This window comes from Montipora capricornis, chromosome 3, assembly GCF_036669925.1.
Source record: "Montipora capricornis isolate CH-2021 chromosome 3, ASM3666992v2, whole genome shotgun sequence".
Classification (NCBI taxonomy): Eukaryota; Metazoa; Cnidaria; class Anthozoa; order Scleractinia; family Acroporidae; genus Montipora; species Montipora capricornis.
In genome coordinates this window covers 72,113,322-72,131,106 of record NC_090885.1, presented here as the reverse complement: position 1 = coordinate 72,131,106, position 17,785 = coordinate 72,113,322, and the positions used below count along the sequence as shown (strand labels likewise).

The 17,785-nt window shown below is 38.0% G+C and overlaps 2 protein-coding genes across 2 annotated transcripts in view; one reads left to right on the top strand and one right to left on the bottom strand.

The window, feature by feature from the left end:
* Positions 1-1,424: 1,424 nt before the first annotated feature.
* On the bottom strand, positions 1,425-14,849 carry LOC138043964 (lysosomal thioesterase PPT2-A-like). Its single transcript, XM_068890500.1, has 8 exons — positions 14,543-14,849; positions 11,582-11,677; positions 9,386-9,440; positions 8,160-8,215; positions 7,795-7,884; positions 5,821-5,914; positions 3,688-3,748; positions 1,425-3,049 (listed from the first exon to the last, which is right to left on the bottom strand). Exons 1-8 carry the CDS (start codon positions 14,829-14,831, stop codon positions 2,906-2,908), a joined length of 885 nt encoding a protein of 294 aa, XP_068746601.1. The 5' UTR covers positions 14,832-14,849; the 3' UTR covers positions 1,425-2,905.
* Positions 14,850-14,971: 122 nt separating this feature from the next.
* LOC138043965 (Fanconi anemia group I protein-like) overlaps positions 14,972-17,785 on the top strand; it is a 69,627-nt gene continuing 66,813 nt past the window's right edge. Inside the window, exon 1 of the mRNA XM_068890501.1 lies at positions 14,972-15,172. Coding sequence (XP_068746602.1) covers positions 15,089-15,172 — 84 coding nt within the window. The 5' untranslated portion in view covers positions 14,972-15,088. The remainder of the gene's footprint in view (positions 15,173-17,785) is intronic.

The window sequence follows — 17,785 nt, the reverse complement described above, 5'->3', positions numbered from 1 at the left end:
CCAACGTCAGTGGCTTCATAGCTCAATATGGATAGAGGACGATAGTTCCTCTATCTGTTTTATCATCTTTCTTGTGAACCGTCGTCAATTTAGCTGTTTTCCGCTCCGGGAAAACAACACCTGTCCTCAGGCTTAGAGTGAACAGAGCAGCTAATGGGGCAGAACTAAATTATTGATAAGACCCCCTCCCCAATTTAATGTTGCCTATTTGTACCTAAATATCCCGGGAATCACGCTACAACATTGTTTGGGGGGAATGGGGCGAATTGGACTACCTAAGAAGGCTAAAAGATAGAAGAAATGCGGCATAGGGGGTAGAAATGGTCAATGTGACAACAATTTTGTCGCTGATTGTAGATACATGTAAAGTGGGTACACAAGAAAATTTTACAAAAATAAAGCTAAAAAATAGGAAAAATAGGTTTCATTTAAAAGATAGGAGAAAATAGGAATGAGCTAAAAAAAATAGGAACTGGACACCCTGCGGCGATATTCTACATATTAAACATCTCGACTATTTTATGTAATTTCGTAGAGATATTCTGCAAAGACGTTTCTTCTGGAGCTAAGGAATACTTCACATTGCAGTTGAAATCACCCAGTAAAAATATATTGGCCGACTTGAGCCAAGCTCTTTCAAGAACTGTGTTAAAATTCGCAAAGAAATCGTTACTGTCTGGAGGACGATGAACAACAGAAAGTAAAGCTGTAGTTGAGGGAAATTTAACTTCCACCCAGATAGCTTCAATGTTGAATTGGTTCAAATCGTTTCGATGTAATACTCTTCAATTTTCTCTGTAATATAGAACGCACCCTCCATCTTTTCGGATGTAAATTGTGTTTCTAATTAGCTAGCGTAATATAGTTGCGTGTTAACTTGCTGGCCTTTAATTATTAGTTAATGGGTATTCATCAATAATCGATACTCTTGTCATCTGTATTGCTAATTTGTTAAAGTGTTGTTGTGTAAATTTATTGTCTTTTAATAGGTGAGTTCTTGTATTTGGCTTGCCCCGCCTCGATTAGCTTTTTCTAGTTATTTGCGGAGTAAGCCATCCACTAACCACTAGCATATTTAGCTAAATAAAGTTGTTGTTGTTGTTACGTCCAATTCTGTCCTTGCGAAAAAACTTGAGACCTTCAGTATTTAACTCGCAATTCCTGTCCTTGTTGTTCAGATGGCTCTCGGTAATTGCCAAAATATCAAACTTGCAAAGTTTCTGTAAGATCTTCAATTCATCTAATTTATTCCTCAAGCTGCAAATATTGAGATGGGCAATTCGCAAAGATTTAGGCGAATAATCCAGTGAAATGGCAAGATCGGACAAGTGGCACCTCGATGGTTTAGTGTCAATGGGGGTTCCGCGAAACGTATCTTGTTCATTTCCTTCCTCTCTCCCAACAAGTGACAGGAAAGAGGAAAGTAAACGGCAATACTGCCAAATTGAGTTTTATTGTCATAAAAGAGTAATTAAAAGAGTGATTACATGTATATGTAACATATGAAAATAAAAATATGATAAAACACTATCTACTTTACTAAAATACAATTTTTTGACAGAGAGCTTGTAAAGCTTTGTTATTAAAACTATTCCCGAAAAAAGAGCAAGAAATGAATGAGAACAAAGCTTTTCCGGTCACTCTGATTTCAAAATAAATACAAACTACATATTCTTAGCATTATCAACATCCTATCAACATCATTATTAACATCTTAGACAGACTGTGTAACAGGCGGTTTTGTGTTTTCCGATTGAAATATTTCAACGCAAACTTTAAGGTTAACGCTCACATGGTTTATATCGGTAGAAAACTAGCACTCAACATTAACCTCTAATAGTTAAGTATTTTGAAATATAAGTGCTATACGACCAATGTTTGTAAAAACGTAACCCTTCCTTGTATTCAGGTCTGACATGCCCATCCCTGGTAAACCTGATACAGTCCATAATAATTATTAATGTCACCAATATTGGTATAATTTCCATATTTCTTACAGAATGATTATTTTGTGAGTGGGAAACCTGTATGGGATTTCTGTACGGCCCGCCATTGTAAAATGCCATGCATGTCTCCTGCTCACGTTACATAATATTTATGTTATGGTTCAATTTTGTATTTAGTTCAAAAATTTTCAAACCAGTTCCAGTTTGATTTTCCCTTAGTTTCAGATTATTTCAATGAGTATTAGAGAAAAAAAAATCAAAATCAAGCTGCTTTGAAAAAAATGAAAACCCAGAAAAGTTTGAACCACAGCACTTACTTGGATCTTAGACGTTTTCAAAATCTCTTCTACATTTAGCTTTTAAAACTGCTTGAAAGTGACTTGCAACTACAATGTATCCATAAGACAGACTATGAATAACAGATGCAAGTCATTTCTTTTGATACAGCTGATTTGGCCTCAGAACTAAAAAATAATTATCTTATGTGCACATTAATACTCTCTTGGTTCTAAAACAATAAGTGCATGGTACCGTACATGTACAACACATGCATGCAACTTGAGAGTTGAGACCATAGAAATAAATGGTATTTAGATTTGTCTTTAAGTTCAATATTGGATGGTCTCTTAAAAACATAATTTTAGTTTGGACAAATACAATCAAAAGCGTTTCTGTTATGTCAAAATTGGAACATGGAACAAACACTAGTAACTCGATTTAGAAAATGACTGAAAATAAAAATATTTTAAAATGCAATAATTGTGCCAGCCAGAATATATGAATTAAAAAGATAATAATTCCTCAATAATCTGCAACTTACTTAGAACTTTTAAAATGTTATAAAATATTCTTAACTAGCTTTCAAGCATTGTTAAGGGGGAGGGGAGAATCTGAAAGATACCAGCCTTCCTGACTAAAAGCTGACCCAAGCATCCAGTCTTTATGATTTCGAAGAATGTTCAAGTTAACCAGGGTTCAATTGCTTTGTCAAATACATTCTTTGTCCCGTGCCAGTGGGTGTGGTTTACTCCTGAAAATGTGTATTGGTGCAGTGAACCTCTTGCATCTAGACTGCGTAGACCAAAGGTGTCTTCAACATAAACCTAAACATGTCATGTCATTGTTTTTGTTAATGATGATGTTCATAAACTCACCCCCCCTCCCCCCCCGGTACAGCAAGTATGTTAAGGAGGGAGAAAAACCCTGAATAGTACACAAGCTGAACATGTAAAACCTCATGGGATGTACATGTATTCAAGTAAATGGCTTGCAGGCTGTCTCCTTTTACTATTAAGGTGTGACTAATGTGACACACAATCAGTGCAAGACATTAGTCAACAATAGAGTTTGAGTTGAACATTAGACGTAAAGAGAAAAGAGAGACTGCAAAAAAGCAGTTTTCCTCAGGTAATAAAATCCTTGGTTAGGTTATTTCCCGGGGGTGGGGGGGGGCACTTCCTATTAATGAGCTAATGGGGATGTGCCACTGGATGGGGTCGCATTTTCACGACTGGGTTGACTATAATGGAGTTGCATTTTCAACAGAGTTCCCGACAGAGTTACTAGAATGGGGTCACAAATTGCCGGGATTTTGGGGGTGAGGAAATTCTGGCTAGTGGGATTTAAAAATGGAAAAATTTGCGATACAAAAAGTTGTTAAAGAAAGAACTGTAGCGCTGTTGATTTAATATTTTTAACCCCAAGTTTGCATTTTCATAAAGATTCGGAAAGTTACACTCACCTGTTGATTTTTCATGTCCACAACTGTTAGGTTTGACTTTGGGTTGTAAAATCCAAATTGACTGCAAATTAATATTTAAAGAGCTCAAACCTTAACCCATTGACTCCTGGGGGTTCCCCATTGACAAGTAAAACCGTCTGGCGTTAGACAGAGTAAAGTACTAAGTATGGTTGGTTTAGGCCGGTTTAGGGGTGAATGGGTTAATGGGACATTAATGAGTGATTAATGGGACATAGGGTAGTTTTTCAGTGAGTGATTAAACTTGTTTTACTTTTTTGGAATGTTCAAGAAATCTCTTTAACATCTACACTTACATGCACATGTACTCTTTCAATTTATTACACCTCCCTTAATAGCATAAAAAACCTAAAACTCTGATGTGACAAAAGTAAGGAAATTTAGGAAATCAATAATAATTATTATTATTATTTATTGAGGAAATTAAGGGAGAGGACAAAATGCGGAGCCCTACTCCATGGAGTACCCAAATGGAGTACCCCCTCACAGTTTGATGCAATTCATGAATTGGCTGCCATACTGAAGTTTCGTAGGTATTTCATGTATCCCTTATTATAGTGTATTTTTAGACAAATATTTATAAAAAACCGTGTGTACCACTGCATACCCATTCAGACCTGTGTGTGCCTATATATATATATATATACCCCTATGGAATGGATGGGAAATCTTTTTTTGTGCACGGTCAGATTACAAATGGGTATACAGGGGCAAACTTTTGTCTAAATACACAAAAAATAAATACACTACAATAAGCTTAGGGATACATGAAATACCGATGAAATTTCAAGATGGCAGGCAATTCATGAACTGCATAGAACAGTAACAATCGGAAAGCTGGAAAACTCCAAATAAATAAAGGTAATGTGCATCTAAATGCCTCACCATGTTGATAAAGTACCATAAAGACTTGTGTATAAGCCGCACCCCCAACTTTCAAGCATGATTTTGGAAAAAATAAGAACTCCAAAAAAACACTCTTGTAAAAAAAGTCGGTCGTTTGTTCGCAGACGTTAACAATAAACTTGACGAAATCTAATGTGTATTCGCAGCGACATTAAGTTAATCAACTCTGAAAATACCTTTTAAAAGCTTCTTTTTAATCAATTTCCCTATTCCCAGTGACTGACAACAGTTGTCTTCATTGCTAAAGCCCACAGTTGAAATGAAAACGATAGAATTTGTGAGAAAAAAAGCACAAGAGAAAATGCAAAACGCTTGCTTGGTAACCATGCGTCATTTAATGAAAGAAGTCTGGATATGGCAACGTTCGCTTGCACATCAGCTGCGCATGGATGTCATGTGTTGGATGTCATGTTTATCAAGACGTGGAAAAACTTGCCGCTAAACAAGAGTTTAACAACCCCATGGGCAAACATGATGTGAAAGTAGTGAAGGACAATAAAACGGTCGGCCATTTGCCTCGCCAGTTCTCCCGAATAGCGTGGTATTTTCTTGCACGTAGTGGAGAAATCAGTGTGAGGGGACTGGTCGTAGACGACATTGTAAGCAGCTGTGCGGAGGAATGGAGATTCCATGCCAGTTAGAGTTAAACAGTTACTGCTCAAACAAAGTGCAAATGAAACGCTTGAAAGAACTACTGGTGAGCAAGATTCAGGTTTAGAACCTGAGGATACAAACAAACAGCTCCTTTAGGAGCCACCACTTCTACCGGAAGCAATGATCAACAACAGGTTTCAATATGTTTGAGCTTCAGTTACTTAAGGTTTTCTGTTCAATTTGTGACCCCTAAAAACCAGTTCACTCCCTCTGAAAGCAGTGGTCTGGTGTATAAGCTGCACCCGCGATTTTTGGCCCAAAATTTAAGCAAAAAGGTACAGCTTATACACAAGTACACATTTAGGCACTCGGTAGGAGGGTACTCCATGGAGTAGTGCTCCGCATTTTGTCCTCTCCCGGAAATTGATAAATTAAGGAAAGGTAAAATCCAGCAATGTTGGTCACAAACCACCATCTAAGTGGCTTAAGGGGCCACTGAAAACCTCGTTATTTGTCAGCAAGCTTGTTGTGGTTACACTTGCATTTACTTCTTGCTAGCCAGTGTAAACAAACTTATTCTGTTTGCTGAATTTAATACATGATCTCTCTGCTTACCTTGATTGCCAGGGCATTATGACACCATCATCTGGTCCCCCAATGAGCACTAAGTTGTTGATCCGTAAAAAGTTCTTTTTGTATTGTTCTTTAACTGTGGCAAATAAATCATGAAAATGATAACACTATAATTTAGTTTTGCCCAGGACCGCAGAACTTTCAAGAAAGCCTAATTCTTTGTGAGTCCTCTACAAGTCAAACCCTAGTCTTTCTTGATGGGTGCCATCCTTGCTTTCAGGATAAAGTTGACATGATACCATGTACCAACCATAACATGAAAGATAATACATGTAAATTATTGTCCAAAGCATGTTTTCAAGTTTTGAAGTTAATAAACAAATTAATTACTTTTTGCATGCAGTACATTGTATATACAGGAAACCAAGAGAGAACAAGCCCCAAAAATATAAAGCAATGCTTTTTTAATACTGTTGAATCACAAGCAAAGTACGTTTTAATAGCAAAATGTAAAAAGAAATTACTTTAAGGTTACTGCTAACCTTTTGGGGTGCCTTCCGGGAATCTTTCTAATTGCATTATTTTCTGTAGAATTCCAGCAAACTATATATTTCGCCGAAACGGTAATAAAATGAAGAATCCGAACATATGAAAATTTTAAGTTTATTATGGCTTTCTTTAGCATGTGCGAAGCTACAAACTCAAAACCACACATGTTCCCTTTGCTCAATTTCTCGCCTTCACATTATCATGCACAACCAAACAAACTGTACTATACCAATGAGCACTTTATAGGCTACCAAACTGTGTTGGGCTTTTAGGATCTTCTTATTGGTTTCCGAGAAAATGAACTTTGAAGTTAACCAATAGAAAATTTTCCGTTTCGTGACACGCAGAGACGCGTCAAAGTAAAAATATTTCGAATTTTTTAAAAGACTGACAGGTTTTCATGCACCAATATCCGACGATCATTTTGGCCAAATTTCGTAAAAATCCAACAAATCTACATACCCTATAAATTCATTTGAAGAGGAGCTATTCCTGGAAAAATAAACCCCGAGTTTTTGGGCAGAAAAGATTTAACATGTTTTCACACCTTGTCAATGCGGGTGTGAATGCACCCACCAATGAAAATCAACGTAAGGCCCCCTGAAGAGGGTTTGTGACAAAACAGTTTTGAATTCGCAGGAAAAGGCATTCATCGCTGCATCATTAGCTATTGTCGCTTGCAGCAAGTTGAGCTTTCTTTGTTTTCTTGATGGAATCTTTCTTTTTTTTAGTCCAGGTCTTTTTCTTACTTTTTACCCAGGGAGAACTTCCCGTTTCCACTTCTCTCCTCGTTTCATGCGTTTCATGGCCTAGTAAGTAAGATATCTCTTCGAACATTCCTTTAACATAACCGCATCGACTACAAATAAATGGCAAATTCAAAATGCGATAAAGTGAAGAAACCTAGATGTACTACTGCACGGGAGGTCTAAAGCGTTGATGAGTGTTGACGTCTCATAACACCTTGGGGGATTAACATTTCAGTCACGAAAAACACAAAATTTGCAATAACTCCACAAGAAAAATACATTTTCAAATAATTTATTTTTTAGAAGAAAACAAATATAATGAGCTATCTTATGATAACTTTTTAAAGTTTTGCAAAATTCGAGGCCAAAAAGGTTAGAAGTAACCTAAACCACACCCCGCTAATGAGTAAAATCATCTGGCATTACTCAGAGTCACATCTATTAACTCTCACTCCTACACTGTAGGAGTCAATGGGTTAAAGTACATGTAATTTGAGTTTTTGAGAGGATGTAGAGGTTGTTAATTAATCCATTGACTCCTGAACGTAAAACGCCTCCCGCTGATGAGTAAAATTGACCCTCTGTCATTAGACAGAGTAACTGTTAACTCCTACGCTGTAGAAGTCAATGGGTTAAAGTCGATTGGGATGACTGTTTTTGCCCTTGAAAAAACTGTTTTATTGGAAACATTAATAATAATAATTGTTCTTATTATTACCTGTTGCATTAAAAAACTTTGAGGAATTAAGATTGTTTACCACTGGCAAGAAGACATCATACTCATAGTTTTTGTCCTCATGAAATGGATCTGTGAAAAGAAATTACCTTGTCTTTAAAAGTGATATGCTCCCCTTACAACAGAGTGTTTCTCACAAAGAAAGATGTATAATTGAATGAATAGAATAAAATAGAAATGGGTTAATAAACTGACCCAATAATTATTAATCACCAAAGGCAAAAAGTTAAAAATCATGGCACACAATCGCCTAGGGCAATGCACAACCAACAAAATGGAATGTCTGTATTCCTACAGAAATGCACGGAAATAAAATCACTACAAGTAACGATTTTATCCAGTCTTACCATTCCAATAATTCGCCAAAGAAAATATCTTTTGAAAGTATTCAGTGTAAAATACTCTGAAAGAAATGATGCAAAATTAGGGTTTTCTTTCAGCAAACCTTAAGATGAAAGCAATGCTCTAACAAATTAATTAACGATATCATAAATTACACAATACTGCAGATTTTACCCAATTCACACCTAAAGTGCCCCCACTCAGCAAACAAAATGATCTGGCATTAGCCACAGTAAAATCTCACTCTGAGGTGGGGAAAGGTTAAGGAAAGAAATGCATGGCAAGTCTTGAGTTTAAAAGAATGATGCCGAATGTCAAAAAAGGACTCATTAAAACTGGCTCATTAAATCTGGGACCTTCCACTTCCAGTTTTGGATCTTTTGTGTCTTCTTGTAAAAAGCATTTTGCAGGTTTCAATAATATCTGCAAACAAACACCGGTTCCCATGGATCACAATCTAGGAGAACCATATGCTCTACACTTATTACTTCCCCCACCTCCGGCTCGGGTTCCAAAGAAGAGTGCTCACAACAATAATAATTTTTGTTACTATATATGAAAACAGTGGATAGTGTTGAATGTGTGCACTGATTGGCTACTCAAACTCTGGATATCCTTTGCTATTCACCTCCGAGCAATTTGTGTGGAATTTGCACCCGAAAATATTGTACATAATCATTGCAAAAATAAATGAATTAAATTCACCTTTTTGTGCTAGGGAGGAGCGGTGGCCTCATGGTTAGTGCGCTCGACTCGGGTCCTGGCCAGGGACTTTGTGTTGTGTTCTTGGGCAAGACACTTTATTCTCACAGTGCCTCTCTCCACCCAGGTGTATACAATAATGGGTACTGGCAAATCTAATGCTGGGGGTAACCCTGCGATGGACTGGCATCCCACTCAGGGGGGAATAGAAATACTCCTAGTCTATTCATGCTATGGAAACTGGGGATAGACTCTGGCTTGTTGGGCCACTGGCTTGTAAGCAGACTTTTACTTCTTTTGTGCTATAAATTATTATCTCTCTGTTTTAGTACATAAAAGAACCATTCGCCTCAGTGTTGGTGGCTAGTGGTCGATATTTACCTCGCCGCTTCGCAGCTTGGTAAACATCCACCACAAACCATCTCCACTTCAGTGAATAGTTGCTAATTATTTGTGTCACTCCTGCACCAGTTGATCTGCACCTGATCATAATCACACTAGTTGAAGAAAATTAATACTAATTACTTACAAGTAAATGTCCTTGTAAGCAACAGAAGGCAGGTAGGGTTTCAGATAACTGGTGTCTAAAAAGCAGACAGAAAACACACAAACCTTAAGTTTACATCAACATTAGTCTAAGCTACACTTGTGTTTGCCTAAAAAGCACCAGTTCTCAGCCCTGTGTTTTGTTTTTTGATAACAATTATAAAATAAATTGTACAGCTGTATGTACATGTACATTGTAAATAATAAGGGCTACCATTAAGGATGGTGCCTACTATTGTTATTGCGCATCTTGAGATACTCGGATTTCCTGTCAGTGATGCTTACTGACACAGTGGTATTTTTGCACGGTTTAAAAGTACTCTAGGTATCCAAAAAGAAACTTGGAGGTAACCATGCATTTTTGAGAGATAATTAATCTTCAACTTGAGAAAGAACACCTTACATTGCTTTGTATTATAAAGCTTTTTACAAAATATTACTCATCAATAATTATTACTTTGAAAAATGCATGGTTACCCCCAATTTTCTTTTTGGATTTGAATAACACTTGTTAAAATTTACAGTTCCTGCACAATCATAAAATGGTCTGGGGCAAAAATATCTTTGAATTAGTAGGCACCGTCCTTAATGCCTTTATCATCAAATGCTCAGGTTTTCAAATGTCAATCTCTCTACTTTAGAACCTCTGCTGCCCACCCTCTGATCTCTAAGATCTCTAATGATAAGCTAACACTAATCCTGGGGATCACAGACCTGATATGATAATGTCAACTAAACAATTATACAATCACAACACTCCAGGGTAACTCGGCAACTTCAGGAAATATCCTGGTGACAAATGTGACCTCTCAGGTGAAAACGTTCCTTACGATATGCTGTTTTCAGACAGATAGCTGTGCGTAAGCCATGTATGATCCGTTCCAAAAAATTGCATGCCGTGCATACGGGTCAAGTTATCTGTTCAAAAAAATTTCAGAGCCATGTGTAATGTATCAAGACTTCAGTGATCCGTTTAAAAAAATTATCATCTGTGTGCCTGACAGGCTTTCATGCACCAATATCCGACGATCATTTTGGCCAAATTTCGTAAAAATCCAACAAATCTGCATACCCTATAAATTCATTTGAAGAAAAATAAACCCCGAGTTTTTGGGCAGAAAAGATTTTACATGTTTTCACACCTTGTCAATGCGGGTGTGAATGCACCCACCAATGAAAATCAACGTAAGGCCCCCTGAAGAGGGTTTGAGAGATAATTAATGCCATTCAGTCGTTCAAAGTATCCATGTTTACCGTGTTCTCAATCCATGTCTCATCTGTTCGCATGCCGTGCGTTCAGCTGCACGTACAGATATCTTAAGGAACGTTTTCACGTGAGAAGTCACAAATGGCACCGCCATGTTGGTACATTTCCCTGACTTGAGAATACGTGCACTCTATCTGTTCAAACTTTAGACTGCGTTCAATATTATCTGTTTAGTGTGCGTCATTGTTGTTTTATCTTTCATTCTTCATTACAATAATGAAAGGATGCGGAAAGGTTATCCAAACACATGTGGCTTCTGAATCTTTCCCCAAACCAGGAAGTCCGTGAATCACGAACTTTAGGCTTGTCTGCGCAATCTTAGAAATTTGAAAAAATTAGTATCTGTCAACGGTTATTAAAATAGACCCCCACAGAGACTGTGCATATTTCAGAACTGGCCAGAGGTTGTTATTCTTGGTGCTGACCAAAAGAATCGCGGCCTCTGGGGACAAGAATGCTCTGAGACGTGTTTTCCAGTATTCTGGGGCATATTTGAGTAACATTTTTTAGCCAGACATTGATGTTAAAATCAGTTCAAAAATACTTAATTTCTGTCTTTAATGACCATTCTCTACCTGTAGGTATTAATTACAATTCTATCAGCAAGTTCAAAGGCATATAGCAAGATTTCAGAAAAAGATGTTATCATCAACATCACTCTTCAGTGATGCGGGTTTCCGCCACCTACCGGCTTCTAATGACAACCCTGTACCCAGATAGGGATTATGAAGTCATACTCCTGTGTATTGTCCTCCCCCACCCCCTTCATCCTGGTACAAACTACTGATTGGAGCATATTAATAGGCTGTATCCCATAACACAATTTGGTGGTTACGTGGATCAAAGCAAAAAAGTGTCTAAGAACAGCCCTAGTGGCTGATCCATAAGTCTTTCTTCCTAAACTCTCAGTACCTCCATATTGCCCCATCTGTGGACTTGACAGTGAGATAAAGCTGTCAACATTGTGATCATCCATCGTCTCTAAAATAGCTCGTGTTGTCAATCCACCTAAATAGGTTTAAACAACAAGTTTATTCCAATGTCTATTAAAATACACTGAAACACAGGTCACATTCCACAGGTCAGTGTACATGTCACTATGCAGGGATGTCACTATAAGTGCTGGCTGCTGGCGAAAATCGCCGTTTGAGGAAGGGGTTATTACCATATTTACCTGTGTATAATACACACTTTTTTCCGCTAAAACAGCTCCGAAAATTGAGATGCGTATTAAACACGGAATCCATTGTTTTAGACACGCGTCCCTCATTAGCATAAAAACAAAGACGCATTGGTTTTTGATTGAAAAGTAAAAGGCTTGACCAAGATCCACTAATAAATTAACCTTTCTGTTTAAATGAACAACTGAACAACATAGCCTTCATTTTTGAGCGATAAACTGAAACATCAAAATGGCCACGAAACTCCACTGAGTTTACGATGCCGGTCTGGTAAATAACGCTCATTAATTTCGCTGAAGATTATCTGATTTCACACTGTTATATTATAAAACTTTGCAAAGAACACAACTACCTACTACATGTTACTGGAAATATGGACAAAACGCCACTGATCTTCGATATGCTGCGGAACCGAATGATCAAGATTACACCGCAGAGAAGAAAATTAATGTCACGCAACTGTTGTGTTGGCGCGTGCTGGTGATGGATCAAAATTAACACCAATGGTGATTTTCAAGAGGAAAACCGTGCCTAAAGTTGAAAACAAGCACAGGGTTATCAGCGACGCCCAAGAGAAAGGCCGAATGGATGCCGAAGGAATGAAGAGTTTGGCGTGCTCCATGTGTTGGGACTGGGGAGACAAAGAAGCCTGGTTGTTTATGCTTTCGAAGCTCGTGTGACTGAAAGCATGAAAGCAGCATTTACAGAGAAAACACCAATTAAGCAGTAATTCTTGGCGGATTGACCTCAGTTCTGCCTGAAGAGATGATTGAGTCGTATTTTGTCAAATATGGAGTAGTAAAAAAACCTTGATAACACACACACAAGACGATCTTGTGGACGGACAACAAGATGAACTTGTCGATGACGAATCTTGTGCGAGAGAAGACGTGCTGTTCGATTGTGACTACGAGTTAAAGGTTTCAGTTTTTAAACATTTTACATAGGCTTATTTACTGTTGTATGTAGTGGAGCAAATTTTCTTATCCAGGAAATGGATTTTTTTCACACTAGTTTTGCTTTTTGCTCTAACTTTTTTTTTTTTCAAAATGCAGTCCAAATTTGGGGTGCGTATCATACAGGGGCGCGTATTATACACGGGTAAATACGGTACTGGCTGAATTTTGTTCGTCAATCAAAGTGACTGAGAAGATCCCAAATTATTCTCTACATTCTACATTATTTTGATATGTTGGCAAAAAATTGAATATCTGTTAGTATATGGAATTATCACTAGAATTTATTGATACTGGAAATAAAATTGCAAATGAATTGAAAAAGCATTATTTTAAGGACTGCTGTGCATGTCTTCTCTTTCCCCGTATTCCCCATCTTAAGGAATGCACTGGGAACAATCTTGTTACCAGGTCCCTTTGATGCTCAGAACTATGTACTTATTGACTGAGTGGGAGGGCCGGACCAGGGCTTGAAATTAACGAAAAAATCCAGTCGCATTTTGCGATAAGATTCAAAAATTTAGTCGCAATTTCGCAAATTTTAGTCGCAAAATCGCCGCGCTGCATTGTGTTGTCAGCGGTTTAGCAGAAAAATATGAGCCCGCAGTACTTGTGTGTAAAGAAACTGCTGAAAATGGCGAATGATCGAAGGAATGGAGCTATGCACATAACATTGCAGCTAAATTACTATACAATTACACTACCTTCAGAGAAAATTCATAGCGAGAAACAAAATAATTTTGTCATTTATTTATTTATTTATTTGTTTATTTTAGCAAAAGTAGCAGCAAAGAGGCAACTGCTAACACTTTTGTTTCGAAAGAACGAAGGTGACAACAAGTCGCAAATTTGCGACTTCTCCAGATATTTTAGTCGCAAAGGGAAAAAGTTAGTCGCAAATGCGACCGTATTGGTCGCAATTTCGAGCCCTGCGGACAGTAAAATATTTGGCCCTCGGACCGAGCGCAGCGAGGTCTGTGCGCCATGACCGGGGGCCAAATATTTTACCGTCCGGCCCGGCCTAACTCAGTCAATAAGCATTATCTCATATGACCACCGCACTTTTCCCTTTTTTTTCCGGGTAACAAAATTCGGAATGTTCGCTGACGTCGCTCATTTTGACAGAAAAGTCGGGATTTATATAGCAATTGCAACAAAGTTGTTTTAGTTCGCATCTCGCGCGGTTTCATTGCAAAACTATTGCGTGCGTGTGGGGCCGTACGGGTCATATGAAAAATGAGCTTACCGCCTCAAAACAACCTTCAACCAGATGAAACTATTCTTAGCTACAATCCCTGACTATGCCACAGATAAATAAAGTAAACAGCACCAAAAGTGTCTCATAGCCCTAATCACTCTAGAAAAATGTTGTTTCAGGTCTGGGGGTAACTTTTGGCTTAGTTGTTCATCATTGGAGCAGGGACTTTTAGTCTTGACCTGTGGAATGTGACCTGTGTTTCAGACCCACCTCTTTTTGTCTGAACTCCTGACTTCATGATCCTGGATCGTATGATTCTAAAATTTGCGCACTCAATTTTATTTGGTTATGCCCAGTGTTCAGTTAATGATATGCTGAAAAAAAAAGATAATGTGGCTAGGGCTAGGTGGACACGCACGTGCCTTACCATTCTTGTACCCGTGCGCGTAACTACATAGCTTGAAAGCGATTAAATAAAAAAAATACCTGAGATCTTTTAAGAAACAAAGGCGATACTGTAATGATAAGGGTGCAATACCTTGGGAGAATCCAATAATATGAACTCCATCTTTAGCGCTTTGCATAACCGGTCGAATTCGCTCAGTGATGGCAGGAACTTGCTTCCACAAAGGAGTGAAACTCTCTAGTTCCTCATACAATTTTATCAGTGTGATATTGGTCCCTGGGTGTGCTTGAGTTATAAACGAAGCTAAATCTTCCATATCTGATGCACGATCGAGTATTCCATGCAAAATGATCACTGGTTTATAGCTAAAACGTCCGGGGATGAACAGGAACAACAACAGAACGACACAAAGGTCCGCCATCTTCCTTTCATGACACTTTCAATTTTAAAAGATCACTGATTGGTGGAAAATTGGTATTCTCGTTATAATAAACCAATCGCAAACCATGATGTAATCTCAGAAAACACAAGCTTTCCCAATGGATTTAGCGCGTGGTTTGGCGCCAACTTCAAGCAAAATGGCGACTTCCATGGCTTGGAATGGCTGGCATAGACTAGGGCTGTTCCTAATTTTGACATGTTAATTTCGTCGCTGTCTTTTCTTACTATCTCAGCACTATGGACGAGAAGATCATACGCTTCAGTGAAGAAAATAATTCTTCTTCTCTTGTTCAAGCTCTCTCAAGTTTGAAAAATCAAAAAGTGAGTTAAAGAGATCACCTTCTTTGATTGTTCATCGCAGAATATTTGCTTCGTCAACTTGGTTATTTGCATCATACCCCGCAACTTTCAACCGCCGATACCACTAGTTAAGTGAAATAGACCTCTTTGACAATGGCGGCCAAATAAAATATTCTTTTGTTTTTAAAGCTTATGAGCCTTTCTAGCCTTGCTACAACGAGCAAATTTCAAAAGTATATTTGCTTCAAAATGAGGCCAGTAGGTCTAATTAACATAAATACAAAAGAATGTAAAGGTGGTCGCCATTTATGAAAGTGGAGTATTGATCATCGCAGTTTGTGGAGCAACTTGAGGAGTTGCAGAGAAGCTTGAAGAAAAGCTAGGCCTCAACAAAAGTTGAACCCATGATCGCACTTCACTTGTTTTATCATCTGAGCTATCAGGCCATCTGGGAGCTGGTCACTTGCAAGTTTGTTTAATATCCCATAATAGTTGAATATACGAAGTTGCAACTGAGCAGCTCCCTGATGGATTGATAGCTCAGATGGTAAAGCAAGTACGGCACAATTAAAAAAAATCTCATTTATTTCTTTATTTATACATGGAAAATCATCAGTTTTAGTCAAAAAATATACTACTATAATTTATCTATAAAAATTAACTGATTTACATGATTGCAGTGTGAGAGCCCAAAGAAAAGAGGTGGTTGTTAGTCTCCTTTTTGAAATGCCCCAGAGAGTTACATTCTTTAAGATCTTGAGGCAGAGAATTTCATAAAGCAGTACCACTGTATGAGAAGCTACGCTTCAGGTACTCTGTTCGAGGCTTAGCCCATATAAGTTTATTGACTGAGTTTCTTAATCCATAACTGGTGTTGCATTTGTAAAACATATTGTGAAGATACACTGGAGTAAGATTATGTAAAGACTTGAAAACCGTGATAGCCTTGTGCTTTTTTGAATTAGAAATCAAGAGATCAAGTGCGTCCAGAAGAGGAGAAGAACTGACTTCATAACTAGATTTTGTATAAGACCCTTGGAGTTTCTGGAGTTTTTCAGTTAATTGATTGTTCATACCATCCCAAACCAGGCAACAATAACCAAAATGTGGCTCTATAAGGGAATGATAAATCATTTTAGTTACGTCCAATGGAGCGAATGGGCTAAGTCTTTTTAGAGCACCTATATGCCAGAAGATATCTTTTTGAAAATTTCATCCATGTTTTTTCCATGTCAATTTGTCATCAATAAAAACACCCAATGATTTAACACTCTCAGTTTGGCTGATACTATTTACCTCAATATGGATATCGATTTGCTGACTGTTTTGCATCCTTAGTCTTTGATGAGAACCAATCAATCAACGTGAATTCAGTTTTAGCAATATTCAGACTTAACTTATTCTCCATGAGCCAGAGGTTTAAGTTACTTACATGTAATTCATTGTACATCTCGTTTTCAAGGACATTCAGGTCAGAGCCAAGGTAATATTAGCATCATCGGCATTCATTCTAGATTCAGCCTTCTTAAGATGGTTTGGGAGGTCATTAATGTAAATGAGAAAAAGTAACTGACCCAAGATGGAACCCTGAGGAACTCCGTAAGTGATTAGTTTTGCTTGCAATAAATGGCCATTGACCTTACACTTTTGGCTGTGATTTCTTAAATACAACTCAAACCACTTTAAAGAGTTCCGTTAATCCCATAGATAGAGAGCTTACGCAAAAGAATATGATGGTCTAAGGTATTAAACGCCTTTTCTATGTCCATCAAAATGATACCATTAAGCAAACCATTGTCAATATTTACTGATCAACTATTAGTGGCTTCTAACAAGGCTGTAACAGTACTTTGTACATGGATTGAAATTCCGACTGATGGTTGCTTAGTAGACAATTCTCATTAAAATGCTCTTGATCATAGATAATTTTTTCATATATTGTGGCTACTGTAGATAGCACCAATATTGGCCTGCAGTTGTTGACTTCTGACCTTGTGCCATTCTTTTAAAGATCAGCGTAACCTAGCTAATAGAGAAGAGAGAGAGCCTTCTCGCAGGCTGTAGACTTCGCAGTAAAATTGAAAACGTTCTCATTTCGCAACAACATGAATCCAGGCGCGGGCGACCAATATTTTCCGTATGAAATGTGGCAACAATCTATCCTGGATACCCATCGCCTGGATATCCGATGCCTAGCCCTTACATATTCAACGATCGAGGAACTCCCAGCCCATCTCCTTCTACCACGCGTTCTGACTCGTTGCAAGAATCCTTTCAGTTCAGCAAAGACGGCTCAATGCTCGATCATCCCAAACTTCTGCACCGTACATCTTAGTCAGCTGAAAACATTTTGAGATCCCTCGTGTTGCGGTTTGTGGATGGAAACAGCGAGTAAAGGCGGTTTCGCAGGAAATTGCGCGACGCTCACAGCATGGTGTAATGTTTTGTTCACATATTTTGTTCTCAAGTGCGACTGTAGCTTTGCGGACAATTTTTTTGTCACTGGCCGATTTCAAGTCAGATTTATCCTGAACAAATCCGAAATTGCCCTCTAGTGCGACTTGGCCCTTATTGACACTTAATATTTCGTAACGAAAAGGCTGTATTGGGAGGTGTAAGGTACAGTAGCTTTCA